This window comes from Callorhinus ursinus, unplaced genomic scaffold (assembly GCF_003265705.2).
Source record: "Callorhinus ursinus isolate GAN/ISIS: 27379988/994484 unplaced genomic scaffold, GSC_fseal_2.0 scaffold50, whole genome shotgun sequence".
Lineage (NCBI taxonomy): Eukaryota > Metazoa > Chordata > Mammalia > Carnivora > Otariidae > Callorhinus > Callorhinus ursinus.
The window spans coordinates 1,531,092-1,559,063 of NW_027397112.1; the positions used below are offsets into that span (position 1 = coordinate 1,531,092).

At 51.3% G+C, this 27,972-nt stretch overlaps 1 protein-coding gene across 2 annotated transcripts in view; it reads left to right on the forward strand.

Moving 5' to 3' along the window:
- The window catches only part of SLC39A11 (solute carrier family 39 member 11), a 439,134-nt gene that overhangs the window by 407,021 nt on the left and 4,141 nt on the right, over window positions 1-27,972 (forward strand). The window contains exon 9 of one of the 2 annotated variants that reach the window (XM_073883183.1): window positions 20,835-21,053. The exons of the other annotated variant lie outside the window; for it this stretch is intronic. Coding sequence (XP_073739284.1) covers window positions 20,835-21,017 — 183 coding nt within the window. The 3' untranslated portion in view covers window positions 21,018-21,053. Of the gene's footprint in view, window positions 1-20,834; window positions 21,054-27,972 lie in introns of those variants that run through there. 2 annotated transcript variants of the gene reach the window in all.

Genomic DNA, 27,972 nt, shown 5'->3' on the forward strand with positions numbered 1-27,972 from the left:
GGGAGGGCAGAGTTGGGAAGATGTGGCACATTTGTTCGGAAGGCTGGAGCGGCCCCACTGAACTTGGGAGCTCTTGGAACACCCAGGGGAGGGTGTTTAGGCCCCTGAGCTCTGGGCTGGCCTTGCAGAACCTCGGGGCGCCTGTGCACAGGCTGGAGCCTCTCCAGGCTGCCTAGGGTCTGGGGACAGAGAGGCGGGGCTCGGGGGTCCCTGATGCAGGCCCTCGTCCATCTGCAGGATCCCGGGGCAGAAGTGGAAGGCCTGTGTATGTGCGGGGAGGGGGTTGGCGGGGGTGTCAGGCTGCTTCGCCCAGGTCCTCCTGCCCTCCCTCAAGGCTGCCCCAGCCACCTGGCCTGTCCAAACCCAGGGCTCAGGGAGCTTGTGCTCCCGCCTGGAGCCGCACAGGGCAGGGACAGATAAAGGCTGCAGCTGGTACTGCTTGGTCCCCTACCCTGAGGGCAGCGGGGCACCAGGAGAAGGGAAACGTTCTTTTATTTGTCTTCTTTCTCTCTTTACTTTCTTTTTTCCCTGCTGCTGCCACACTGCCTGGCCGCCTCCTGGAGGCGCAACGGGTCCTGTGGTTTCTCAGGACTCTGGGAAGAAATGGCAGGGGACAGGGACAAAGGAAATGGAGCCGTGATGGCCTAGATGGCATTCGGGTCCCCTGTGCCTCCGGTGGCCCCGAAGCTGGACTGGGGGGTGGGAGGACAGCATTCTGCAGCCACACTGACCAGAAATCACAGCCCCGCTTTGCCTGTCTCCAGCTTTGTATTCTTGGGGGAATCCCACAACCCTCTTGGCTTTGGCTTTCTTATCCGGAGAATCCAGAATCGTCGACCAGTCCGTAGGCTTGGTGTGAGGTCAGCTCAAGTCCTGGAGCATACTTTCTTAAAAGCTGGTAGTTCTTAGATGCTTCCCATGAGCCACACACCAAGTAAGGGTTTTGCCTAGATTATTCCAGTGAATTCTCACAAGACCCCAACAACAGACACGTGGGGAACAGACACCCAGACAGGCCATTGCTACTGTGCCCAGAGTCACCCAGTGTCAAGCATTGGAGCCTCTGAGCTGACTCCGACACATTTTGCTGAGTGGCTGTTGCCTCCAGCCTCCCCAACATCACTCCCCCCTCATGCCCCCCCCCCACGTGCACGTTCCTGCGTGGGAGGCAGCCAGTCGGACGGCAGCGCATCCCACTCCTTGCCAAGGACCTCGGGTTTGGAGCTTTGTGGGTTTCTTCCTCCAGAAGTCATGGGATCCACTTCCTGTTTCCGAAATGACACAAGAAAACAACCCAGGAGCTTTGAATGAGGGAGCAGAGTGTTCAGTAACGAGTATGCACGATAGTGGTCACAAGACATGAACAAAGGTCTCCACCGTATCTCACTTCCACCAAGGAAGAACATGCCTTCCACGGATGTGTGTGTGTGTGTGTGAGAGAGAGAGAGAGAGAGAGAGAACATGCATTGTGCGTGTGGAGAATCCTTACCCGGGAAGGTGGAAAGAGCGCAGGAGCCAGAAGATGTGACCCCGGGCATCAGGTAGACAAAGCATGTCCCCGGAAGGAAGGCGGGGGCGGGCGTGGGCGTGGGGAGAAGCCGAGGAAGAACAAGCCTTCCAGGGCAGGATGAAAGGCCTGGGGTGACTTCTGGGGCTCCCCCGCCTAAGTGCCTTCTGCCTCCTTGCTGCTGTGGTCCCTCAGATCCTTTAAAGAAGAAAAAGTCCTCGCATTTGACTCTCAGGGGCAGGCTTACGGGGTGGTGCCTGAGGTGTCCCTGGAGTGCCGGCGAGTTTTATGTAAAGCAGAATCCGTCCTCAGGCAGCATTGCGTGCCTTCAGCCCAGCCATTGGTGAGGATGATGAGGGCGATGAAGGGTTGTGGCCTGGTGGCTGGCAGGAGGAAGGCAGACATACAGCAGGCAAACGTGGGGACCCGGCTCAGCCAGGGGGATGTTACTTTCTTTCTGCTGGGCCAGGTGTCTGGAGGGAGGGGACCCCGTGAGCGAGCCGTTTCCTTTCTAGAGCTAGCCGACTGGACTGCAGTTTTCTCCCGAGGATTTGCTGTCTGAGGTATCTTTCCAGCCTGTGTGACAAAGCGTGGGAGAGAGCACGGTACAGTAGTTTGAGAAAACACACACACACAGGTTGTTGATGGAATACATGTCCCACTGAGCTGGGAGAGAGTCATAGCCCGTGAAAGCCACAGGTGGCCCCAGGCAGACGGAGATGGCCCCTCGAATCCCTGCATGTCCCACCCTGAAAACCCACATTGGGGGGGGTCCCACATTCCCCTGATGTTCCCACAGGTAACTCTGTGCTCAGTGAGGATTATCACTGTTCTCATGATGCCTGGGGCTGGCCTGGGGATTTACTGCCGGGATGGAGACACTGGCCTTTGTTTTCGCTCTAAAAACAGCCCCATGGTGGAAGTCTGGGGAAGCGTGAGGAAAATGGTTTTGGGTGGATGCTGGCATTTCCTATCTGTCTCAGGTGGTGAGGCCGAGGCTCCTGTTGTGTTAGCGTGACTCTTGTGGGCCCGCCCCAGAGACCCCATGCACGAGCAGGTGTGTGGGTCACGATGCATACTGCTGCATGCAGTGAGGGCAGGGTATTCCCGTAATGCCGTTTGTGACAAGCCGCAGCTGAGAACAGTACTTCATAGAAACTGTGAGAGACTGCCCTCCCAGGCTTATCGTCAAACGCTCAGTGTAAATACTGTTAAGTCATAGCTTCTGTTTATTGACTACACGCTATGCCCGGATGGTGTTCTGCATAGGTTATCCTGAGATCTTTCACAATTATGGATGGTAGGAGTTATTTACATGTTATGAACGAAGAAGCAGATTCCGAGGAGTTAAGCAACTTGCCTGAGGTCGCACAGCTTGCTGGGGGCAGAACCGAGAGCCTGACTCTCATCAGTCTGCCTCTCTAGAGAGGAAGTGCCCTTCCTGCTCAGCACCCGGTGATACTGGGGTCTGGAGGCAGGCGTATGACCCCCAGGAGGGGCTCCAAGCAAGGAAATGACTGGCTAGCTCAGCTTGACCCCCTTGACAGCCTGCGCCAGTTAGAAATGCCCCATTGGACTGACGCCAGAGCCCACTGCCCTGCTCCCGAGGGTGGGGGTGGGTGCTGAGGAAGGGGGAAGTGTGGACTAGCCCTCGGGGCAAAGATGACAGAGGAGCATGTGTTTGTCTCCTGAGATTTGATCTTTGTCGTCTGGCAGCTATTCAAAAACCAGCCGGACAGCTACGTGCTGTGGTCGGACCCCTCTGGGGTTTCTGTGTCCCCATGGGATCTGCAGGCAGGAGAGTGTCTAAGACATAACCCACTGACCTTGTGGTGACAGCCATGTGCACATACCTGAGTCCACTCATCTCTGGATGTCGCAAGCAGGAAGAGCTCGCTGCCCTTCTCCCCGCCTGTTGACTCGGGTCCGGAGTCGGCTTCATCTGCCTGCGTTTTCCTGCTCGAAGACTCTCTCCTCCTTGGATCGAGGCATGAGAAGCCAAGATGACGCTTGCTTGGGCTTCGGACTCAAGCCTTAGGTGAATACACTTCTCCTGCACCCCTCCCTCCCCCTTCCCGAGTTCCTTCACGTAGCAGAGGTCACTCTCTGAAGATTGTAAGTAAGCAAGAGTGAAAAGCAGAGCAGGTGTTTGCTTGGGCGAGCTAGACAGTGGAGAGATTTGCTTGAGCAAATCGCAGGCTGAGCACCATCCCCGCAGACTGCCCTCGGGTGGAGGTGTGGGTCTGACACTTGTAAACATCTGCACCTGGAATGAGTTTTGATGCGTGTTTTGTGTTTAAGAAAAGAAAACCTCTTATCTGTAGATCTTTCTGGGAGAAATTTATTCATTTGTTACTTTATTCAACAAATATTTGTTGGGCATGTACTATCCGCCTGGCCTGGTGCTGCATGCTGGGGACACAAAGATGCCTGCAGATACGTGCCCTCGAGGGCAGTCCTCAGGTAGTAGGCAGGCTGACTTGGGAGCCAGAAATTACAGGCGTGTGTGGTCAGTGGCAGAAGAGAGAAGTCTGGGCTTCTAGGGGTCTTCCGAGCTATGTGTGATGCCGTCTGTGGTCAGCAGGCAGACATTGTCAGGGATATTCATTCAATAGGCCTTGAAGGAGGAGAGGTGTTCCAAGAGTGTCGCATGGAGGAAGAGAGAGGGGAAGGGCATTCCAGGCAGAGGGAACAGAGTGTGCAGAAGCCCAGGGGCTTAGAAGGGAGAGTTTAAGGAATAGCAACACCGGAGCTTGGGCATATACCAGAGGCGCGGGTCTGAGGGAAGAGAACATGAGATAGGGCAGGTAACGTGCAGAGCTGGGTGCTAGGAAGTAACACTCTAAGAAAAGGTTTGCTCAGTCTTTCTGCTATTAAGATAACATCATCATTTCCCTCTTCTCCCCTTGTGAGAGGTTTTCTTCCTTGCTTTTGTGTCCTTAATGTATTTCTTGGTGGTAACATGAGAAACTTTATGATGACAGTTGTCAAAAGAAAACTTGACAGAAAGCATTCCTGCATGTCTCAGAGTTTGGAAGGGGGCTTTATCGGGAGGGCTTTATCTGAGGTCGAGGGAGAGGCCAGAATGGGTGGATCCGAGGGGAGCTTGAAATTGAGATACACAACCAGGATACAGAAGACGTTCTAAGACGTTCTCTTCTTTTAAGGAATTTTCAAGTTTTAACATCAAAACCCTCCTGGGATGTTATAGACACAAAAAGGAACAGATATTCTCAAGCGGTCTAGTGAGTTGGCCTGGGCATTACTTTGCAGCCTGGAAATTTCTTGGAAGTCACCTTTATTGAGTCTCAAAATTCCTGGGAATTCTGCAACCTATTCCCCCGTGAAATGTCACATTTCACAGTATACTCATTGTGTGTTTCCAGTGCCCTCTTGTCCCAAACCCCAGCACTGCCTGAGAAGTTACAAAGGGTACTTCCTTCCTGACCTCCCCCTCTCTATTAAATTAATTAATTAAAAGGCACAGACCCTTCTAGCCAGAGAACATTCTCCATTTCTTTCAGTTGACTTCTGTGCTCACAACAAAAATCTTCCCACCATTTGGGTTACTTAGGAGCTGCAACCTGCAACATTGTTTCAGGCTTTGTTCTTAACATGGGTTGGGGGGTGCTCCAGATAGCTCCAGCAAGGAACTTTGTCTATTTGCTTGCTCATAAAGTGCCTATGTAGGTGGAAGGGAGAGGACCTCCCGTTCTTTTGAAAGAAGAGAGATGGAAATGAGAAAGATCGATAGCCAGGGAGCCCACCTCCTGCAAGATAATCAAAAGGAAAAAAGAAACAAATGTATTGACTGAGTTACTTTGAAGCAAGGCATCAGCTACAGGATTTCAACCAGTGGGGGGGGGGTTGGGTTTTCAAGTACATAGAATAACCTCACTTGCTTGCGTGCCATCTCTTCTGCTACCTCTTGGTCCACAGGTATGAGTGAAAAAATATCATTAGGAATATTGTCTCTGTCTCCCAGCCCCACCCCTGTGAGATGATCTGAACACCGAGCCTTACCAGGGTCCCTCAGTGGATTGTGCAGACGCAGCGTTTCCCAAGTAGCAGGGTGGGGGGGTGGCAAAGTTCCCGTCCTGTCCAGGTGGGGCTGCTTTGGGCAGTCAGTCAGTTCCGGAGGCCAGGTGTCATTCTCTTGCTGTCCCTCCATTTTCCAAATTCTCAGGTTAATTAAGAGCAAAGCAAGAAACATGCTAGAGCTTATACCCTGAGCAGTACTGTGTGTGACTGAGTGTTGATGAAATTGACTAGATGTTTATTTTAGGGTGGGAAGGTTGATAGCTTCTTGTCTTGTAGAGACAGTGAATGGACTTACCTTTAACTGTGCCTTCCTACAAATGAATCTTGCTGCGCCTGGGTGTGTGTGTGTGTGTGTGTGTGTACACACACCTGGGCCCATGCTTCCTGGCTGGTGTGTCTGTTTGTGCACAAACATGTGCAGGATTATAAATAAAAACCACAAATGAATGCCTTTGACTGAACCATGAGGGCTACTCTATTTTGTGCAGTAAATGAGGCATGCAAATCTCCGAGTCCGAGGGGAACAGCCGCTCTGGGAAGGGGTTGGCAAGGGGGTGCTGGGGCTCCCGGGGCCTCTGTTTACCCAGTGGGTGTATTTCCCTTGTATGGACTTTAAGGATGAATCCTCCTTTGATGCTCCAAGGTAACATGGTGTGAGCCTCAAAGACAGGCTGGTCCTTATCCCACGTGACTTCCAATGGGTGACACTTGGAGGTTTCTGAGGCCCCCAGAAGACCTGTCAAGAGGGGCTGTGCTGGGGACTGGCCCTAGTGAGCAGGTATAGTATATACAGTGAGCATTGTTTGAGCGCCTAAGGTGTACTGAGCCCTGGGCGAAGAGTGTTATCTCAGCACTCAGAGGACCCTGGGAGGTAGGTCGTATTGTCCCCAGTTTACAAATAGAGACAGCTTCCAGGAAGGCCAACACGTCACTCCTGTCTCCTAGATTGAAAGCGGGGCTGGGATAATAACCCGGGGGGGGGGGGGGGGCACAGTGCAAAGCCTGCGTGGATCTGGCGTCATTTCCCACCCCTCAGAAAGGGGATATGTACTCAAGGAGAAGCTGAGTCAGTGCCTACTGAATAAATGAAATATTAGAGAAGTCTAAGAAGTTAAAATACTCTCTCTTCAAGTTCACGACCTAGACATTGGCTGTGCACGTTTAGGCAAGTGATTTAGCTTCTCTGTCTCCCTGTCTTCACTGTACAACAGGTAGACTCAAGTTGGCACACACATTTGTCATGATGAAACAGGGTACTGATCACACAGCACTTGGGCCGGGGGTGCCTGGCACGCATGGGGCATTTGTGCTGTTCTGGTTACCGTTGGGCCTGGTGGAGGGAGAGGCTGAGCATCACGAGCAGGGAATGGCATGTAGGACGCTGAAGGCAGATGGGGGCTAGTCTGATGGGCGGCTAGTCGGCACGGGATCAGGTTCCCAAGAGGGAAGGCTGACACGGGTGAGACACAGGGTCCGGGACAACACGTCGGGGGGAGGGGTGTGACAGGAGGGAGATGGGCCTTGCCGGAAAGGTCCGGGCCACAACCTCTGCGCGAGTTGTTACCTCAGAGATTGGGTGAGCCCGAGAGGGACGCTGCTCCCCTAACCGTCTGTGAAAATGCCAGCCAAGGAGAGTGCGTGCAATTCGCTGGGGCAGGAGTTGTGCCGGGAGGGGGCTGAAGAGGAGCCAGATCAGTGGGTCTGAGCTGAAGAGGCATCTAATGAATGAACGGTGTTGGGTCTGTGAGGGGGCAGCCTGGGAATTGAGACAATGGAGGGAAGGGTGAGAGGAGTTCTGCGGGAGCCCAGGTCCAGGACCCGCCTGCGCAGTGCGGTACCAGATTTCCTCTGTGTGGGCCCAGGCGTGTTCCGTGGAGGGGGGTAGAGGGTGTGTGTTGGGGGGGGGAACGAGGTGGGGACACCTCCCAGCTTGGGTAGACCGACTGCAAGGGCTGTTTAGAAGCAAGATGACATCGGGAAGGTGGGCCAAGTGAGTTGGTGGAACGCGGGGCACGAGGGTGAGGGTTTGCGAGTTCCGGAAGGTGAGGCTCTGGGTGATCTCAGCGGGAGCTGCGTGTGGGTTGCGTGGGCCTCAGGGAGACCTCTGTGTCTGCACCCCAGAGCCAGCCTTAGCCCATGTTCCCGGGGCACATCACTTTCTGCTGAGATGCTTCCAGCGCCAACTCTGAACCTCAGCCCCGGAGCCTGCCTCTGGTTCTGAATCAAACACATGCTTGTACTGACCCAAGGGCTGAGTGTGACCCACGCCAGGATGGTCACTGCATCAAACAAAAGCATTACATTTCCCAGAAAAAAACATTAGCAAGACCAATGGGGACAAGAGGGTTGACAGAAGAGAGAAGTACACAAGACCAAGAGAACAGTCTCCCGATTGTGTAGCAGGGGGCTGAGAGGTGGTGATGGATGTGCAGAAAGGGAGTCTGGAGCCTTGCTCACACTTCTGATAGTTGTACAGGGTTGAGAAATGTTGCGGGCAACAAGCGTCCTGATTTCAGGAGGTATGATGGCCCTTTTTGGTGTGTGCCTCTGGAGGAGATGAAGAATTGAAGGGTGGAGGGGAGAAGGCTTCAGTGTGTCTGCGTCCCCCCTTGTGCCGGTGGGTGGACTGGTTTTCGACCATGTGGGCATCTGCAGTTGTTTGGATGAAGACTGGAGCTTTCAGATACAGAGGTGGCCCCAAGCTGGGAGGACAGCTGTACACTAGACATTCCGGTTCCCAGTAGCCACCAGGGGCAGGGACCATGGGATGAAACCAGCAAGACGAAACTCAGCGATGTCAGGTCCTACGCAGTTGCACAAGGGAAGAAAAGGGGTGCATCTTTGGAAGTCAGTCCTATGATTAAGACATCAAGCTGCAGCAAGAGAATCCCGGTGTCCAGATAATGAAAAACAGAGTCAAACAATTCTGGGCCACACAGAGCACGAAGGGCCGTTGGTTATTCTGGGGTCCTACACGTTGGAGTGTATTTGGAGGGGTGTAGCCGGAACAGTGAGAGGGGTCTGAAAAATCATTCGCGTAAGAAATAGCTGTCGTATTGCTGTCATCTGATAAATCTGGTATGTTGAATGAGTGAATTGTCTGAATGAGACAGTACCAACAGATTTTGCTCACGTCAAGAAAAGGACGTCCATGCCATGTCATCCTCTAATGCCGGAAGAGGACACCTTTGTTAAAGTTCTCGAGTGACAGATTTCAGCACGATTTGAGGAGAGTTTGGTGAGAATCTCTAGTTCCTTTTGTCATATGTTTCAGTCTACTGCCCTGCAACCCCCCTCCAAATAGAGTTTGACTGGGGTTTCAGTTACTCTCCTTCCGACCTGTCGGGAGCACCAGCTTGGATAGCAGGAGTGTGGGGCTCAGGGGAGGAGAGGTAGGAGCTCGGGAGAATGAATTAACTGTTGACGGGGACCCTTTTCAACAAACAACTTGGCTCTCGTTGGAGAGCCCGTGGGGCTTTAAAAAAAAATCTGCGTGTGGAAAAAAAAAATCTGTGTTTGTATGCATGTAAAGTAACTAAATATTAAATGTAGAGCTTAATGAGTTTTTACATATGTAGACATGCATGTAACTACCATCTAAATCAAGATACAGAACATTTCCAGCAATCTAGAAGGTGCCCTCTTGCCAATCCTTCCCCGCTCCGCCCAGATGACCATTCCGTGGTTCACTGTAGTGCTCTGTCGTAGAAAGGAAGGTTTGCATGCTCACAGTTGGATGGTCAGCAGACAAGCCCCGCTAAGAAAGAAAGAAGGAATGGCTTCTTGTGGAGGTATGTCTGAAATGAAATTAAAACGGAGCTACAGTTTGAGTTAGAATGAATCTTGGTGGATCCCAGGACCTTTTTTTGGCTGACATATTTAGACACTGTGTTTTAACAAAACTGTTTTGCTCATGTGTAGACTTTTATCTGGCTAGGTTTCCATCCGGAAGGTTTTCCTTTCTACTTATCTGACAAACCATAAATTTTATTTCTCTTTAAGGGCAAAAAACCAACCTTCGAGGGCGTTCATGGCCCAGGTTTTAAGAGCCAACTGCCCTTTCTATCCTGTATCTCTGGCTAAACGCGTTTTCTTTTTCTTGGAGCAGAAGTCACAGAGAGGGGCCAATCAGACGTATTCTTCTGGAGGGAGCTCCTGCCTGCCCCGTAGGAGAAGAGGAAGCCCACCTTCCACCTCATTCCACCCCGGTCGCCCCGTCCCTCCTGCTGGAAGTCTTACTCCCCGGCCACAGGGGTCCTCTGCCTCTGCCTTTGTCAGTTGTCCCTTCTTGTTTTGGTTTTTCTTTCTTGATTTTTTAATTCACTTTCCTCTGCCCCCTTTAAAGAGTGGCAGACTTTTGGACGAGGGACAATTCACGTGCCACGATCCACGTTGATCTTCAAGAGTCCAGTTGCTTCCAGGACTGCGGCCTGCTTCTCCAGTAAGCGGCCTGGTGATCGGTTGATGAAATGAAAAGAGTAGTTAGTCTCGGAGCACTGGGGAGGGCTCTGACACCCTGCGTCTTGTCTCCTTGCCTGTGTTTGCGAACTTAGAGGCGCGGGGACAGGCAGCAAGACTTGGAAATGGTGTCTTTCAAAGGTCTTTCCTGCTTCTTGCCCTGTTGGGAATGAGGTGGTTGAAAATGTGGCTTTCTCTTTGAGCATAGATGTTTCTTTTTTCACTATTTATTTACCTATAATTGTGGTGACATTCATACTTAACATAAAATGAACCATTTTAACCCTTTTTATGGGTACCATTCAGTGCCATGAAGCATAGTCACATGGTTGTGCAAACATCACCACCATCCACCCACAAAACCTTTTTCATCTTGCAAAACTGAAACTCTGTCCCCGTGAAACAGTAGCTCTCCATTCCTGGTGCCCGCTCACAACCACCATTCTTCTTTGTTTCTCTGTGACTCGACTGTTCTAAGTGCTTCATTTAACTGGAATCATACAACATTTGCCCTTTTGTGACCAACTTATTTCCCCAAGCATAGTGTCCTCAGGGTTTATCCGCATTGTAGCATGTGTCAGAATTCCCTTCCTTTTCAGGGCTGAATAATATTCCATTGTGGTTAGACCACATTTGCAGCATAGATTTTAATGCAAGTGCATCACAGACCCAGTCTTCTTAGTTTCACATCTATGGAGCACCTACCTCGTTCCTGACCATGCACCTGTTACCTTGTGGGGGGACCTCCAGGTGTGGCTTCAGGGTTTCAGATGGGGACAGTACGCATAGGTGAAGCTAAGCTCTTTGGGTGACATAGCCCCTCGAGCTCCTCGTTTCCAGTGTTTGTTGTGCAGAAAGCTTTGAGGTGTGGTCTAATACTTCTCTCTTTTGGCAAGCCACCTTTCCTAGCTTTCCAGAAATATGATTAGGATTGTTTTTGTGGGCTTCACAGCCATAACCAGTGACGTGGTTTAGGCAGAGGCTATTGGCAAGGCTGATGGAATGTGGGATCATTGTCCCCTAAGTAAGTATTGTCTGCAGGCTTTTAATGTGATGTGTAAGATACATATATATGTGTGTGTGTCTGTGTGTGTGTGTGTGTATTTTTTTTCTTTTTTTTGAGAAGGACTAAAACACAATTTTAAGGGAATTAAAAATACCAAGGAAGGTGAGCAAGCCGAAAACCAGGCCCAGCTCTTCTGTTAATTCATTTTGAGACTCTACGGGAGCTTTTCATTGTGTTGTTTTTTTTGTTTTTTTTTTTTTTTTTTTTTAGTTCCAAATTCATTGTGTTTTCTAGTTTTCCTCTTGGTCAAATAGAGGTCTTCATGGGGAAGGATGGTTCAAAGCCCAGAGACCTTTTTTTTTAAAGATTTTATTTACTTATTTGAGAAAGAGAGAGAGAGGGCAAGCATGAGCTTGGGGGGAGGGAGGAGGGGGGAGAGAGAGGCAGAGGGAGAAGCAGACTCCCCGCCGAGCAGGGAGCCCGACGTGGGGCTCGACCCCGGGACTCCAGGATCATGACCTGAGCCGAAGGCAGACGCTTAACTGACCGTGCCACCCAGGCGCCCCAAGGCCCAGAGGCCTGTCAAACAGGGTTTCCCATCCGTTCGAATGGAACGGCCAGCCCATCTCCAGCCCCGTGGTCTGTATGAGGAACTGTGTGCTCGGGTCGTGTGCACTGATCCACCTCCTAGTCTTGCCTGAAAGGCTTACCTTCCGAATCCATTCACCTTTTCGTCAAACATCCATTGGTGGGTTCCCTGTGCTAGATGCCAAATTAAAGAGAGGGGGTGAAGAAAATTTCAGATTCAGAGAGGGGGTGAACAATGAGAGAGGGGGTGAGCAAAATTTCACACAGACGTGTATGGGGATCAAACTTTTTCTGGGGAAAAAGGAGGATTCTGTGAAATCATCCCCCCAGATTATTGTAACGGTCAGAGGTTAATTCGCATTTTGTTTGCAGCCTTCCCCTCTCTTCCTCCTGCTCCACCAAAAAAAAAAAAAAAAACTGAGTTTGACTCTTAGCGGCTCTTTGTCCCCTTCGGATGAGTGTCCAGTGTGTTCTGGATGCTCACAGATATTCTTACTTCAAGGTCCTGGATGCAAACAATCTTTCTGTGCCTCCAGAGTTTTCTCTATCAGAGTATCAACAGGTTATGGATACTCAGGGATTGGTGGTGATTTGGGGGAGCCGGGGGTGTGGGGCAGATGGATTTTGGTAGATATTTGGTGCAGGGGTCCCTGCTCTCTGAGAAAGAGACTCTGAACCCAGACATTCCAAGTTCTTTTTGCAAATGATACCTTCCCCTTGGGACTGAAGCTCTGACAGCCACAGCTAGCTCCTAAACCACCAGTCCCGTCCTAGGTAAGACTCACATGATGAATAACCAGAGGTAGTCCTAAAGGTGCACTTTTCTGAGTAGGGATCATGATTGCACCCTGAAAATCAGAGTTGGGGCAGAGATGCATGTGAAGGGAGTTGGGGCAAAGATCCATGTGAAGAAGTCCTTTTGTGAGGTCATTTCTTGGCCCGTACAACAGGAGACAAACCTCACTGGGGCGCTGCTTTAAGTCACGGAATGAGACGAAACAAGTGACCAATAACCCGGAAAGTGCTGGGTGCACCTTGGGGAGACCTGCCTCTCCCCACTGGGGCCTCTGCTTCCCCACTGATGAAATGCAGGAGGTTGACCAGATGCCCCTGTGGCTCTTTGCGTTCTGATCCCTGCACCGTGTTTCTGGTAGTGCTGGCCAGCTCAGCTCTTGGGCGTACCACCTCGGGCCTGTAGCACAGTCTTTGGTACACGCCTTTGGGACCCGTTTCAGGAGAGTGCTGAATACACAACCCTGAAGACTCTTATGAACCTTTCTAGGTAACACTTACTTCATTGCACTTTTAAAAATGAGAAAGAAAGAACACACCGCTTAGCCGACTCCTGGTAATCGGGGCTGACAGATGTCACTCAGAATTTTATTATTTAAAGCCACAATGATTTTCCAAATAACCTAAAAATATATAATCCAACCTCGAAATAGTGTCCTGTAACACAGGCCAGGGAACCCTGTAGGAAATGAAGTCAGACTTTTGGCACCCCTTAGGTGCTGGTTCATTGGCTTTGAACACTTTCACGTCCTCCCAGAACACAGGCTCATGGAACCATATCCAGTTGCTCAGAGTGGTTGCCAAGCACTCAGAGAGCAGAGAGTGTCTTGGGTGTCTCACTCTGGTACTTCAGCCAAGGTGACACCTCTTCTGGTCCCCACAAGGAGCTGGCTCCCCATTCTATGAGAGGAGGGGTGGAGATGTAACAATGTTAACACATTTAAAAAAAAAATGAAGCCTCTTTCAGCCCATCGGTGGTTCTGCTGTATTCAGAATCTGGGCAGGTGGGCAATATAGGCAGTTATAACAGGGATCTAAAAATGTATGGAGTACCTGCTCTGATCCAGGCCGTGCTCCTCGTGTAGCCCTGGTGTTTTATTTTCTTCCTCATCGTTATGTATTCAGTATCGTTAATATTCGTATTAACGACATTAACACAGGATTAATGATAAATAACATGTTCATTAAACGGCTTTGTGGGGATTTCTGTCCCATTCTACAGATGAGGAAATCAAGGCCCAGGGACGTGGTGAGGGCACTTACCCCATAGGTGGCAGCTAGGAGAGGGAAGAACAGAGGGTTGGAATGCCAGGAGGGGGTGTACTTGGGGTTTGGGAGTTGGCATGAATTTCATGGCTGGCTGACTGTGTCCTGAGCGAGGAGCCCCGGGACGGTGGGTGGGACCAGCAAGCTGTCTTTCTAGGACTCGGAGATGGCAGAACTGGTCTGGTTTGCCGTGGGAGGGAGGACAGGCACTGGGCCCCGTCACCCGGGCCCCACCCTTTGCGAGGAGGCGTCAGAAGCCAGGCCCTCTGTCCCCAGCGGCAGCCTGGCTGCCGCAGATCCCGCAGGATGCTCTCTCTCCAGATTGATCTCCAGGAAGCATCTCCCATGGCTTCCGGCGGGATGGGGGGGGGTGGGGGGTTGGTGGTGGCGGAGGCAGGCGGGGCTGCCAGCATCTGACTGGCCGGTATTTGGTTTTCTCTGACTAGATCTTTGTTTCCCTGAAACCCTTCTCTGCTGAGGCTCTCGTGCCTCGGCTTAATCGCTGCCGCATGGAGCGCTAGCCTGGTTAAGTCAACACCGTTGGAATATTACCTGTCTGTTAACCTGTCAAAATTGCTTTACAGCCCCCTTTTATCTCCCCCCCATGGAATTTCCCCTGGAGTTTTCTGCCTGCTCTCTGGTTCCTTTCCTTGCTGCCCTCCATCCTGCAAAGCCTCCCCACCCCCTGAGTCATTAAATATTGTCAGAGTTCCACCACTTACCACGGCCTTGTTTGCCCAGTGCAGATAGATTGCTGTTGACTCTGTGATGCAGACCAAGGACACCAGGCTCCCGGTCCCAAGAAAGGAACCAGGATGCCTGCCAGGTGTGTGTGTGCGGGGGGGGGGGGGGGGGCAGGGGAGCTGCGGGTCTGGAGCTGCCCCAGCCTTGGGGGAGGCTGCCTGGGGAGGGAGCCCTGCCTTCCGGTTCCCCACGTCACCTCCGAGGGAGCCAGCCCTCTGCACACGCCTTCGATCTTCCCTCTCGGTCCACCCCACCCTCTCTTTAAACACTGAGTTTATACATTGGAGGGTCTTAGGGGGGAACATCCAGTTCTGAGTCTCAGAGAGGCTAAGACCTGGCCCTGTGGGTTGCTTTCATGCTCGAGCGAATCAGTTCAAGGATCCTTTGGAGAGTCACTTTTTTTTTTTCAGGTCATGGTAAAATACATATAATGTGAAATGTATCATTGTAATCATATTAAAGTGTACAGCTCCGTGGCATTGAGTACACAGTGTTGTGCAATGCTCCCCACCATCTAGTTCCAGAACTTTTTGAACCCCGTCCTCCCCGAAAGGAAACCCATACCCATTAAGTCATTGTTCTCCACTCCTCCCTCCCACCACGAGCCCCTGGCTACAGCTAATCTACTTTCTGTCCCTATGGATTTGCCTGCTCTGCATTTCATGTAAACAGGGTCCCACAGTCTGTGGCCTTTTGTGTCTGGCTTCTTCCCCTTGCATAATGTTCTCAGGGTGCTGGAGATCGACTTGTGTCTTCTGCTCAGGGTGGGGACTCCTTTAAGGGACAGGGGGACAGTTGCTGGGGAGCCCCTGGGTCTTGTTCCTGGAAGGCTTGAACCTCTGATCTCTCCCTCCCGTGGCCTTTCCCCCCAGAGACGGCCCACGGTCTCCCTGGTGAGGCCATTTTGACTCCCAGTGAAGCTGCCGGGCCTTCGCTCTCTGCCAGACTGGGCAGAGGCGAGTCTGGAGCTTGCCCTGGGGGCAGGGGAGGACTGAGTGAACAGTCTCCTGAGCAGCCCTCCATCCTCCTGATTCAGCCAAGTGCTACTGTGCTTCCATCCTCTGGATCAGAAATCTGACAAGTCCTGGGACCAGTTCCTCTTTGGACAGTGAGCTCAGCACGTGGCATGGAAGAGCCCTCACTTTTAATCAGAGAGTCGGGGTAACGACGTTAGGGGCGTGGGCTTCAGCGTCCGTCGGGCATTTGAGTCTTCTCTCTGTCATCTCTTAGCCACGTGATCTCAGTTTTTCCGCCTGTAAAATAGGGATGCCAGTGCCTTTCCCTTAAGGCTACGTGATGATGCTATGGTGGTTGAATGCGGCACTAACCATAAATCACTTCATGCTGAGTGTAGAACCTGGCGTTTAGGACACGTACGGTAATTGGTTATTGTTGATAAAATCTAGGATACATTAATCAGTCCTCTGCCCCCACTCCCACCCCATGTCAACCTTTGCCATTCTAGAATTCTGCAACTTCTAGAAAGTATACAGGGCTTTGGCGTCTCATTTAATCAGATGCATTTGCTGGTTTTCGGGATTCTGGAAAAGCTCTACACTCAGATCATGGTTTGGTCTGTGACAAGGAGAAAACCTTGCTTCTATTCAAGTCAGCAACAAAACAAGATGTCCCCATTTTTTTTTTCTTTTGCTGCACCATTTTTGGAATCTCATTCTTAAGGCCATTTCCAACTCATTCATGTTCCCGTTGTGGGAGGCTGACCCCTGGGACATTGGTGACATGGCACTTATTAATCACATGGGACACAGAGGGGCTGCAGAAAGTGTGGGGGGGTTGATACGCACCCTGAGTGCCTGGTCCCCTACATGGCAGCCTGGCGTGGGGTCAGTGGAATTCTGTGAAGTTTCTTGAACACCTACTATGTGAGCGTGCCCAGCAAGCTGCGGGGGTGTGGGCGGGCACGTTGGTGGTTCCGTTTTTTGGCTGTTGTGAAACCTCTTGGTTTGGTCCCACGTCTGTGAATCATTGCCCTCAGCCTGCGTGTGTCTCGTGATAGGAAGAGGGGGCGTGGCTGCTCCTTGCTCGGCACCTGCTTCCCACTCTCGGCTGGTGCTCCGTGGGCCTTTCAGGACTCCTGGGCAGAACCGGATCGGGGCTTCTAGCTGCAGGCTCCTCGGAAGGCTTTCTTGGCAGCTTTTTCTTTCTTATTAACATTTCAGTCAAGCAAAAAGATGCAGATTTCCTTCGTATTTTTTCCCTAATTTTGCGTGTGTGTGTGTGTTCATTTTTTCTTTAGGAAGGACGAACCTGTAGATCTTTTTCTAAACTCAGGTTTATTGAGATCTAATTGAGTAACAGTCACTTTTTTTTTTTTTTTTTTTTTTTGGTGTTCAGTGTATTTTCATTTTTAACGCAAGGCACCCTTCCTACAACATCCCCTGAAATCCGGTTGGAAGCCCCGTGTATCCTGTATGCGTGCAGATTTGCACAACTGGGAAGACAGTGCCTGGTTCCCAGCCCTTGAGATGAAATTGTTTCAGATATAATTAGAAAGCGGTCCTTGGGGGGGCCGATAAAAACAGGTGTCTTGTGGGAGAACTGAGTAACAATTGATAGGCCTTTGCCCTGGTATTTTAAGGAAGACAGTAAGCGGAGAGCTGAGCCGGAGGAGGTAAATTGTATGTCAGCAGGATGGGTCCAGGTAGACTTGTCACAGCTTCCTGAGGCTGACTCTGGCTGTGAGTTACCTGGAAGTTTCCTCAACCACCCACACCAGGGATCCAAGAAGTGGGGAGGGCGGGCCTGGCTCAGCCCCTTGCTGGGTGACCTCATCCTGCCTTTGAGAGACTGGGCCTCATTTTCTTCTTCAGCTGTAAAAGGAGCTTCCTGGGGCATTGAGCTCTGGGCAGAGGCTGTGTCTTCTTCTCCCCGTGTCTGAGCCCCCTAGGCGCTGTGCTATGGGGTGTGAGCCCCAGTGACCCCCAGTGCCTTCCAGTTCACCGGCTCGGTGATAATGTTCCAGTGGGTTTTCGTGTTGTGTTGCTTGGGAACGGGTGGAAATAGGCCAATCACGATCAAAGTGGGGCTCCTCCTGTACTTTCTGGGACCACCGTTGTGCTGTAGGCCCCCTAGCCCCACTTTGCTGCTTCCTTCCCTGGCCCTGCCTCCTGAGAGAAAACAAGCAGAACTCGGTCCACACTCAGTTGAGCTGCCTTCAACAGGAGGGGGGACAGAAACAGAGACCCCCTCTGCCTTTCCCAGCGGCTGCTGGCCTTCCCTTCTGGGGCCAAGGCAGGCGATTGTCTTGCCTTCCCAGCCATCAAGAGACCACAGCCAGCCTTTGAATGTCCACTTGGGGAGCGTGGCTGGGGCTGCAATATGCCTGTCAAACCGAAGGGAGGGTGCTTCAGAAGGCTCCAGAGAATGGCTTTGTCTCTCCCAGCAGCTCATGGGCTTGCAGCCATATCCTGGCTGAGCGATAGTGCATCCAGCCTCTCGGGGGCCAGGCTGAGTCACCATGAATCCCCCACAGCGTTGGCAGTGGCTGCTTAAAGAGACCCCGTTTGCAGTAACGGGAGCGCTCTGGTGTTTCTCTGGAATTGGGCTAGATGAGGGAAGGCAGAGTGGCAGAATCTTATCAGAATCTTCCAGCATAAATGAGTGATCCCAGAGCTCCTGCAGTCAGCCTTTCTGCCATCTGGTAGATCCCAGCTCCTGCCTGGGCTGGGTACAGGCGGAGTCAGGCCTCCTGAACATGGGTGGCCGAGCTCCCCTCCCTCTTGAGCGACGGGCATGGGGGCTCAGCTGTGTCCTTGACACCATCTCTTTGCTGCAGCCCAGAGGCTTGCGTGGCTGATCCAGGGATGCCGTGTCTCTCCCTTCTGCCTCTTCTCACTGCCCACCTCTAGGTAGGCCCAGTAAGGAGGGCTGATGGGAGGGACCCCAGAGTTAAATCACTCCCCTTGTCTTCTGGAAGGGTGGAGGGGCAGGGACAGACAGTCAGCTTTGGGATTAGGTGCTTCCCCCCCCACCCTTTCTTCCTGTTCCTCTCTGCCCGGCTGCAAGGAGCACTGAGCACTCAGGCCACTTGATGGGTTCTGGCCGCCCCTGTATTCCTTTCCTGAAGAGCCCTGTACTCCAGATTGCCATCTGATCTTTCTGCTCTGGGATATGGGAAATGTGACTCCTTCCTCAGGTCCAGGCAGTGGGCGGCGGGTGGGGGGGGGGGGGGGGGGGGGGGGGGGGAGTGGGACCTGAGAGCAGATGAAAGGAGAAGGGGATGGGTTTTCTGGAAGCCTGTGTCCATATATATCACCCCCCACACTTCTGTGATGGATCCTGGCCCGGAAGGTCAACTCTACACTGGATAGAACAACCAGACTAAGGCGCCCTAGCGTTCCTGCCGACATTAGCTTTAAATGCAAGGGCATACATGGGTCGAGGGATTCCAGGTGATATGAAGGCAACTCGGCATCTTTAAAGCAGGAGGGGTCCAGCCGTCCTTGTATTACACCTCTCAGCTTCTCTGACCTGGACACTTGGGGAGGAAGGGGACCTCTGAGGTCCTCTGCCCCCTTCCTTCCAGCAGGTGCCCCCTTGCCAACTCCCCAGGCTTCAGCAATGCCACCTACTGAGGTTGGAATCAGAACCCTGAGAGAAGGAGTCATGTGGTTTTGTTTATCCTGTGACACAGCCCCGGGGTGGCATTCGGAATCCAGGCTGCCCGAGTTGGAGTCCTGGCTAAAGCCTCTCTAATCCAGCCTCTAGAGGGACTTACAGGGAGTTCTCTGCTCTCCCCAGGTCCCCCCCCCCCCCCCCCATCTGCCCCCCCCCCCACACCCCCAGAGCTGACTTTGAGTCACCTCTGTAGGAGGTTTGTCTTTTTATGCTGGAGTTGTGTGTAGTGCAGTAACACTATGGTTATCCCTAAATGTCAAGCCTAATTTGCTGCAAGTTTTATTTGATTCCAACAGCATGTTTTATTTACAGTACGAAGGTCTGTCCATGTATCCTGTCTCTTTTACAGTTTGTGCTTACAGAGCATGCATAACTCTTCACAATTAAGAGAAAACAAACACACACAACATGGAGGGAGTATTGCCTACAGCCCGGGGCTTTGGTTAAAGCGTGGTCACTTTACAAATTCCGCTCCGTGAGAAGGCACACTTAGATACCCTCCCGCAGTTAGAATCCTAGGGTCTGATGTTGTCATGGCTTGGGATTTAATTTCAGGCTGATAGCTTGAATCACCTAAACTGTCAAAGATCTCCAAACTGGACTCACAAGGCTCCGTTAGCAGCAACGTGCTGGCTTCACCCAGCAAGACACGCACTGAATAATGGTGCCTTGGTTTTTAAGGCTTTAGTTTCCCTGTGTGGTTACTTGCTCCTATTGAATTACTATAGTACTGTATCAGCTAACGAGGGAAAGTGTCCCCTTCGTCTTTGAGCCTATTTTTTTTTTTTCTTCCTTGTAACCAGATTCTATAAGGTGAAGTCCTCTCCTCCCTAATAGCCAGGGGACCCTGTAGGGAAGGGAGGGGGTCTTCGGGGCAGGCCCTACATCCCTGTAACCAATTCGATTTTTCTTTTCCCTGGGAAGATCCTCTTGTAGTTTCTGGGCAGAATTCAAAAGTGAAATGGGTTTTTACCAGCCACAAAACCAGACCACAGAGGCCCCAGGGAGCTGACAAGCTGGAGACCTGGGGCATTGTTCTTCTTGGGGAAATGAATTGGCATCCTTTGCCGCAAAGACTTGATCCCTCCTGACCTGAAGGTGTGGCCTTGACCAGAGTGACAAGATTGCAAACATTGGGGTAAAGAAAGTATCTCATGTTGCAGCTCTTTTCCTCCCAGAATATTCTGAACTTCCTGTCGTTTTTAATCAGTTGTGTTGAGAGGAGAAACTCAGAGTTTAAAGCAGTGTTTCCCCCTTTAAGAGGTGGTGTTGTGTATTAATTCAAGCTGAGCTTGGCATGGAAGAGCATTCCCTCTGACCAGTAGCTTGTTTTTTCTTTTCCTTTCTTTCTTTTTTCTTTTTGCAGGCCAGGATGGCACTCAAGAATTCCCCAGCATGGGGTCTGGCTCCATTTCTCAAAACCTTCCCTGCCACCCTCTTTTGCAGGCTTCTCAAATATATAACATTTTACAGTGCTAAGCATGGGGACAAAGTGTTTTGCATGGAAGAACAGGAGTCTCAAAATAAAATATGGGCTTCTTTTAGAAGAGAAATGATGATTCCAGTTAGCATGCTGGGCAGGTTCCTGGTCTGGCTCACTGCGAGCCGAGCCCTTTCTAGATAGGCAAGCCGTTTTGCGGTCTCCACCCCTCCCCTTATTTCTTTCACTGTAAAAAAAAAAAATAAAGAATAATAATAATAATAATAAAAAATAAATAAAGTAAAATAGAAGGCATACAGCTTTGTTGACTACCAAATCCTTTTTTCCTTCCTGTTGCATGCATTACTGCCCAGGCCTGCTCAAGCTTTCCTCCAGGGAGCTCCCGTAGACACTACAGAGGGATGAGAAGGAAATTAAACCCGGTGGGGGTTGCCCTCGCACCCCGAAAACAATTCCATGATGGAAATGCCGAAGATCCGAAGATACCCTTCTCTGTCAGACCCGGAGAGAGGAGACGTGGGAGTAGCTTGAGCTGAAGGGAATGAAGGTTTAATTTCTGCGTGGTTCTTTGAAATGATGAGTCCGGTTTTCCGGGGGTGGGGCGGGGTGGGGGAAAAATGCCTGTCCTGAATGTCCATTAACTCTTTCCCGTCCCACAGTTTTCTCTCTAGGGTATAGAAGAGTCTTTTCTTGTCCAGGTGAATTTAAAGTGTCGCATCTAAGGGTGATAAGGAACATGGGCTCAGGCTTTCTGGGAGGAGAGTGTGTGGCAACATGCATGAAAAGCCTCGAAGGACACGCTCCTTGCCGCACTCTCCGTGTGCTTCTAGAAATTTATTCTGACGCCGTCATTAGAGATGCCCAGCATGGGTGGGTGCATGCATTAGCATTTATGGAACAGTGCAAAACCGAAAGCAACGGGGTGTCCTTCGAGAAGAGGGGGATCGCCTAGCCATTGAGTGGAATATGGTGTTAGGAAGCTACAGAAAATAGTGCTACAGATTTCTATTCGTTGACTTAGAAATACGTGCACGGGGCCTACTGTTCAGTGAAAACAATCCGTTTACAAACTCTGAGCCCTACAGTGTGGTACCCCAGACTGGATCCCGAAACAGAAAAAAGATGGTTGAAAAACTGGGGTAATCCACGTGAAATCTGTTAGTTCACAGTATCATGTCCATGTGAATTTCTTAGTTTTGATAGATAGGCCATAGTTACGGAAAATATCCCTGATGTTTTATCTTTCCTGGGTGAAGGACATATAGGAACTCTGTAGTGTCTTTGCAGCTTTCCTGTAAATCTAAAATTACTCCGAAATAAAAAAAATTTTTTAAGGCATGTGAACACACTTAAAAATTTTGGAAGGATTTTTAACAAAAGATGAACAGATTACCTCTGAGTGCTGTGATTATAGGTGATCTTAATTTTCTAGTTTGCGATGAGAATTATTTTATGTTAAAAAAATCAGGGAAGATTATTCCCTTTGGGGAAAGAAAGTAGAACGCAGTATAATTTTGTTGTCATTGCTTTGTTATTATTGCCTGTGTCTCTCCCCATTAGACTTTGGGGTTAAGGATTTTAGTTCACTCTTCTTTTTTTAAAGACTTATTTATTATTTTAGGGAGAGAGCACACACATGCACTTGTGTGGGATCGGGGAGGGGCAGAGGGAGAGGGAAAGAGAATCTCAAGCAGACTCCCTGCTGAGCACAGAGCCCGAAGCTGGACTCGATCTCACGACCCTGAGATCCTGACCTGAACTGAAACCAAGAGTCAGATGCTCAACCGATTTCGCCCCCCGGGGGCCCCTGGTTCACGCTTCTGGGCACAGCCAGGCAGGCAAGATATGTCGTGATCAAAAGCATAACCTTTGCTCTTTTAAAAAAAAAATTTTTTTTTTAAATCTGTAAAATGGGGTTAATGACTCTGTTCTCTTGAGTCCATGGCAAAAGCTAATCAAGTCCGTACAGTGTTACGAACAGGGGAGGCCACAGTCATCTAGGGGACTTTGTCTCTGGCAGCTGATTGTGCTGGCTGTATGTTACCCCGATACATCCCTTCTGAAAGCTTAAATGCTAATTGTTACCACTTCTGTGATAGGCAAGAGTGTGCATTATATTTATTTGTTAATTCACTTAATAAGAATTCATGGGCTGTTCCTCAAACATTAAGTATTTGAGGACCATGATTATGCTGTTCCCTTCCCATCCCACTGTCCCATGCTCTGTGCCCAAATAATCTTTGTGGGTTGTGTTTGTATATGTTGTGTCTAAATTAGGCCAGTTGAGAAAAATCCTTCAGAGGCGTGATTTTTTTTTTTCTGAGCCCCAATGCCCTCAGAAAGTTTCATTGACTCCACGTGTCCTCACCCTACCTTACCTCTAAGCCCTTGTGGAGTCTCCGAGTGTCCCTGGGGAGATGGCCATTGCCATCATCCCTAGTGGTGGCTGATAAAAGACGTTTCTGTAAACTCGCAGGTCCAGGAAGGGTGGCCCTGGGATCATCAGCTCAGAGCTGGACCTGGCGATTCCCTGCGGAGACTAGAACGCTCTGTGCATGGCCTTGGAAGCCACGCCCCCTCCCCCCATCCTGATGCCAGCGGGTCACTGCTTACTTCTCCAGCAAGGTCACCAGAGCCTGTCCGGGCCTCCCTCCCCTCCACAATAGCATCCTGGCTACTTAGGCTTCCTGGGTCTAATGTTCCACGATGCTAGAACATTTGGCAAGAAAGAGGCACCATCTTCGCTCGGCCCCCAGAATGCAAAACAAAAAACATCCCGAACCAACATCAGAGGCTCAAGGGCTTTGAACATACCATTTCAAAATGTTTATTTAATATTGGATAAAAATATTCTGCCTTACCTTTGAAAAAAATAATTAAATAACCAAGAGGACTTCAAAGCATTTCCTTTCCCCTCTGCTTTCCAGGAGGAGAAATATTTTTCAAAATCATTTGCATATTAAAGAGTGGGGCCCCAGAAACCCTCAGTGTACGGGACTGAGATCAGCAAGTCAATCGAGTATTTCTCAGGAACAGTGGTTTTGTGCACAGTTCGAACCAGAGACCCTTTTCCCACCCCATGACGTCCCCTTCTCCCTTTGTATTTTGTTCTTGAAGCCCGTATATGTGTGCTGAGAAACTTAATCCATTTGTTTTCTGATTCATTTACACTTAACTCACTCAAACGCTATTTAGGGAGAGGAATTTCAAGTCCAAGAGGTACTTCATCCCGAGGAACAGGAAATTGCGTCTTGCGCGGAGTGACTGAATGCAGACCCAGGACGCCGTGACTGGTCTTAACCCAGACTGTAAAGTCAGTCTCTGCACTGGGAGGCTCTGGGTCCGGTCCTGAGCCCTCAGAAGCTTTCCCGGCCCCTCCTCTCTCTCTGCAGCCTCCTACGCCTATATGGGTTTGTGGAAGCAGCTCTGAAAACTCGGCATGTTGATGTGCTGCTCGCGTGAAGCTGTTTTGGGGTGCTCTTTCATTTTTCTCCCCTCCCAATATTTTATGATGGGAATTTATAAATACACGTAAAAGTCGAAGGCATTCTGCAGTGCGCACCCATACACCCACCACCTTGATTCTGCGGTTGACTTTTGTTTATTGACTCGGTGTATCACACAGCTAGCCTGATGTCCGTGTGTCTCTGTCCCGTTGTCTTTGCTCGGTTCCATGTAAGTTGCAGACATTAATTCCCTCCACATACCACAGCATGCATAGCATTAATTAGAATTCAATATTTGGTTGCGGACATTTTGCTTCCTTTAAGGCAACATTTGCATGCACCGTACGGCACAAATCTCCAGTGTCCCGTAGGTGTGGATGCTACCAGCACCCAGCACGTTCCCACCTGGCCTTTGCCAGTCCACCCCCACCCCCATGTCCCCAGTGGCAGCTACTCATCTGATTTTATTTTTCTCCCTAGATTAGTTTTGCCGGTTCTAGGGGGAACTGCACGTAAATGGAGTCCTGCCCCGTGTCCCATCGTGTGACAGCTCTTGGACTCAGCACAATGTTTTCTGAGATGCAGCCCATCACTGCGCGTCTAGGGCTTTGTGCTTCTGCCGCTGAGCGCTGCTCTGTGCAGTGACCCACCCGCAGTCTATTTATCCATTCTCCTGTTGATGGGCACCTGGCCCTTGTCACCAGGCTGAGCCCCAGAGTCCTGGGCTCTCTCCCCTCAGCTGGCTCCCCATGTCCGACTGAGTCAGAAGACACATAGTAGATGCTCAGTAAATATCTGAATGAAGAGGGTAGAGTGGCCCTTTCCCTCTTGCAAGTTTTTATCCATTTATTTCAACAAACATGGTCTAAGGATCTCCTGTTTGTGGTGCTAACCCCAAGGCTGAGGGTCGTGTGGAAGTACGGAAGGCCTTCGGGAGCTCTGTCCTCGAACAACCTGACTTCTGGGCAGAAAGTGCTGTGAGCGTCACAGGAAGGAAGCGCCTTCAGCCAGGGTGCTGTCACTTGTCAGCCCTGTGACCTGGCGCGTTGGCTCATCCTCAGAGCCTCCATGTGCTCACCTGGGCAATGGGATAGTAAGGTGGCTGTGGGGATCAGAACCCCTGCCTAGAAGGTCCTCAGCATGATGCCTGGTACACAGTGACGCTCGGGAGGACCAGCTCCTGGTCTCCTTAACGTTCACAGGTGTGTCTCAGAATGAGACCAAAGCCACCAAACTCTGGTGGGTCAGTTGGCTCTCCCCCAGCAAAGGTATCAGGTCCTTAAAAGCGGGGATCACCCCGTCTGATTTTTCTGGGCCCTCCTCTTGTATACGGCGCTGAGTCTACGAAGGCATACCAGATGGACTTGCCATAGTAAATGGAGATTAATGTGTAAGGGAGTTTTTTCTTCTTTTTTTAATTTTGAAAAAGCAGCCTAAGATCCCACAACGGGCGCGGCGTTGGCTCTGCCCACAGACCTGGGTAGTGTCAGACAGGCTCTTCAAACCAGGGCTTTTAAATTGCGTTACAACAACGGATGCTTCATGGGGATTTGCTGATATTCTTGGACGTGGGACCTAGACTTCTCTTCCTGCCGAGCCGCAGGCTATTGGGCTCACCCGGCGGAGTCTCGTCTCTTCTGAGTAGCGACGATTGTAAACAATCACCGTGAAATGCCTACCGGGGACGAGCCCGTGCACAGGATTGAGTCCCAGTCCTGCTTCTAAGAATATGAGCGAGGAGGGACACGGTGAGTGGCTGTGACCCGGGCAGGGCACCCCGGAGCCGGCCCTTCTCCCTATGACGTTCAGTTCACTCTTGCTTTGCCTCCCCGGGCTCCCCAGATCGGGTGGCCCTTTGCAGTTGCCTTTGCCCACCTCGCCAAGCAGGTCCCGGCTTCCCTTTTGGGTCACGTATCCCCAGCGCCGCTTCCAACAGCTGGGCCTGATGTCAGCAGCGCAGAACTGTCTGGATTCCTGTCCCCAGCCTCGCTCTCCACCGCCCTTTTGATCCAAGATTGAGTAAGAGACGTTGGCAAGAACCCGGAGAGACAACTCAATTGTTTCAACTTGCAGAGAGGGGGAGATGGGTTCTCATCTGCAAGATGACTCATGCCCCCCCCCCCCCCGCCACTGCCCCCCCCAACCCTCGCCCGCCCCTCCTGCCCCACCCTGCCATTAGAAAGTTCAAAACCAAGTACAAAACCAGCAACAAACCACAAGCAAGTTGCCCCCTTGTCTGTGCACACACTTGGGAGTTCAGAGAGCCCTCGGAGAGAGGCTGTGCAGGAAGAGCTCGTTCTCCTGGGCTTTGTATTTCCAGCTCTGGGGTTCAGTTCTCTGCTTTGGGGGTTTGCACTTTGGAGGCCGGGTCACCCTGGTCCAAGCCAGGTTAATCGGGCGGGCCCTCATGCAGCTCACTCCCCCTGCTGACTTGCCCCCCGCCACCCCCCACCCCTCCCAGGTGCCTTCCCAGCGGAGCTCTGAGAACAGCTGCTTCTCTGTTTCCTGGACTCTGGATGCAGTAGCTGTGGTCTGTGGGCCTGCAGTGCGGGCATATCACGTAACTCCTCCAGGCTTCATTCCTATGCAGGACAGGTAGGCTGCAGGCTCTAACACGCCGCCCGCCAGGCTCCACTGAGGCCTCGGCACCAGTGGAAATTTAAAAAAAAAAAAAAAAAAAAAAAGGGAGCAGGAGGGAGTGAGTGAGAGGGATTATTTTGTTTCAACGTGTTTGAAAGCGGGATCTGTGGCCAGTTGAGGGTTTTTTTTTCCCCTCCCTCCCCCACCCCCTTATTTACACAGTCTGTTCGGAGGCACACTAGGGCCTGTTTGGATTGGGTGTTTGCTTCGGAGCCCGGCCAAGGGTTTCAGCGCTTCGCGTTGGCGCTGCCACCTTGGCGGCACCGGGAGGCCCGGTCGGTCACAAGACCTCACGGGGCCTCCGCACTCTCTGCTTATCCTCCTTTTACCTCCCCTTCCTTCCTCGCAATGGGGCGGGGGCAGCCCTGGGCGGCTGGGGGGCGCGGGGGGCGGTGAGGCTGCCTGCCGAGAGGGCGTCACCTGCAGAAGGAGGGCTTTCAGAGGCAAGGGCTGGGGAAAGACAGGAGGGCTGGGGTGCGGACCCTGGGGTGGACGCCTCTCTAGAAGGTCTGGGCCACCCCACTTCCCCGCCCGTGATGATTTGTGCTAGGCATGGATGAGTTCCACGTCTGGGGAGGTCAGCGGTGGCTGAGCCCTCTGGAAATCTGCATCAGGGGTGTTCTCTTGGGGCCAACGAGCTGGACTAAGGCTTGTCTGGGGAGGCAGTGCAGAGCAGAGCCAGCCAGCGTGGTGTTCCAGATCGTCGTCAGGCCAAGTGTGATTCAGCCTCAGCATCAGTTGGGAGCTTGCTAGAAATGCAGACTCTCAGGCCCCACCCAGACCTAGGGAATTAGAACCTGCATTTTAACAAGATCCCTGGGAGCTTCAGGTGCGTGCTGCAGTTGGAAAAGCACAGTTCTGGGCCTACGGTTCCCCAAAGCGGGGGGGGGTTCCTGGCACCCTCCACCTACCTTGGACAAAAGGATCCTGGGGCCAATATGTCTGGGGAGTGTTGCAACATGCGCCTTCCACCCTTGGAGATGAATGTGCTTCCCCCACTTCTGCAGGAAGAAAGCCGTGTCGTTTGTTCGAACTCAGGATTTACCACGTTTGATTCAGACCATCTCCTACCATTCCTCTCCTGAGGAACACGTGTTGATATTCTTGAGAACTAGTGCTATGTGGCTTCTCCTTGGAGGGAACACGGCCCCAGTGGATCAGACATGTACCCTTGGGGTTTTACAAGGAGCTTACCTTCTCGGTAGATCAGAGGAATAGGGCATCGTGGTTATGATGTAGACTCTAGTTAAGGACCTGGATTCTAATCCTGCCTCGGCCCCTTGACTAAGGGAGTGGCTTTTGCTATGTTACACAGCTGCCCCGAGCCTTAGTTTTGGCGTCTGTAAAATGGGAAGGATGACAGTGTTGACTAGATCAGAGTTGTGGTGAGGTTTAGACCACTCCG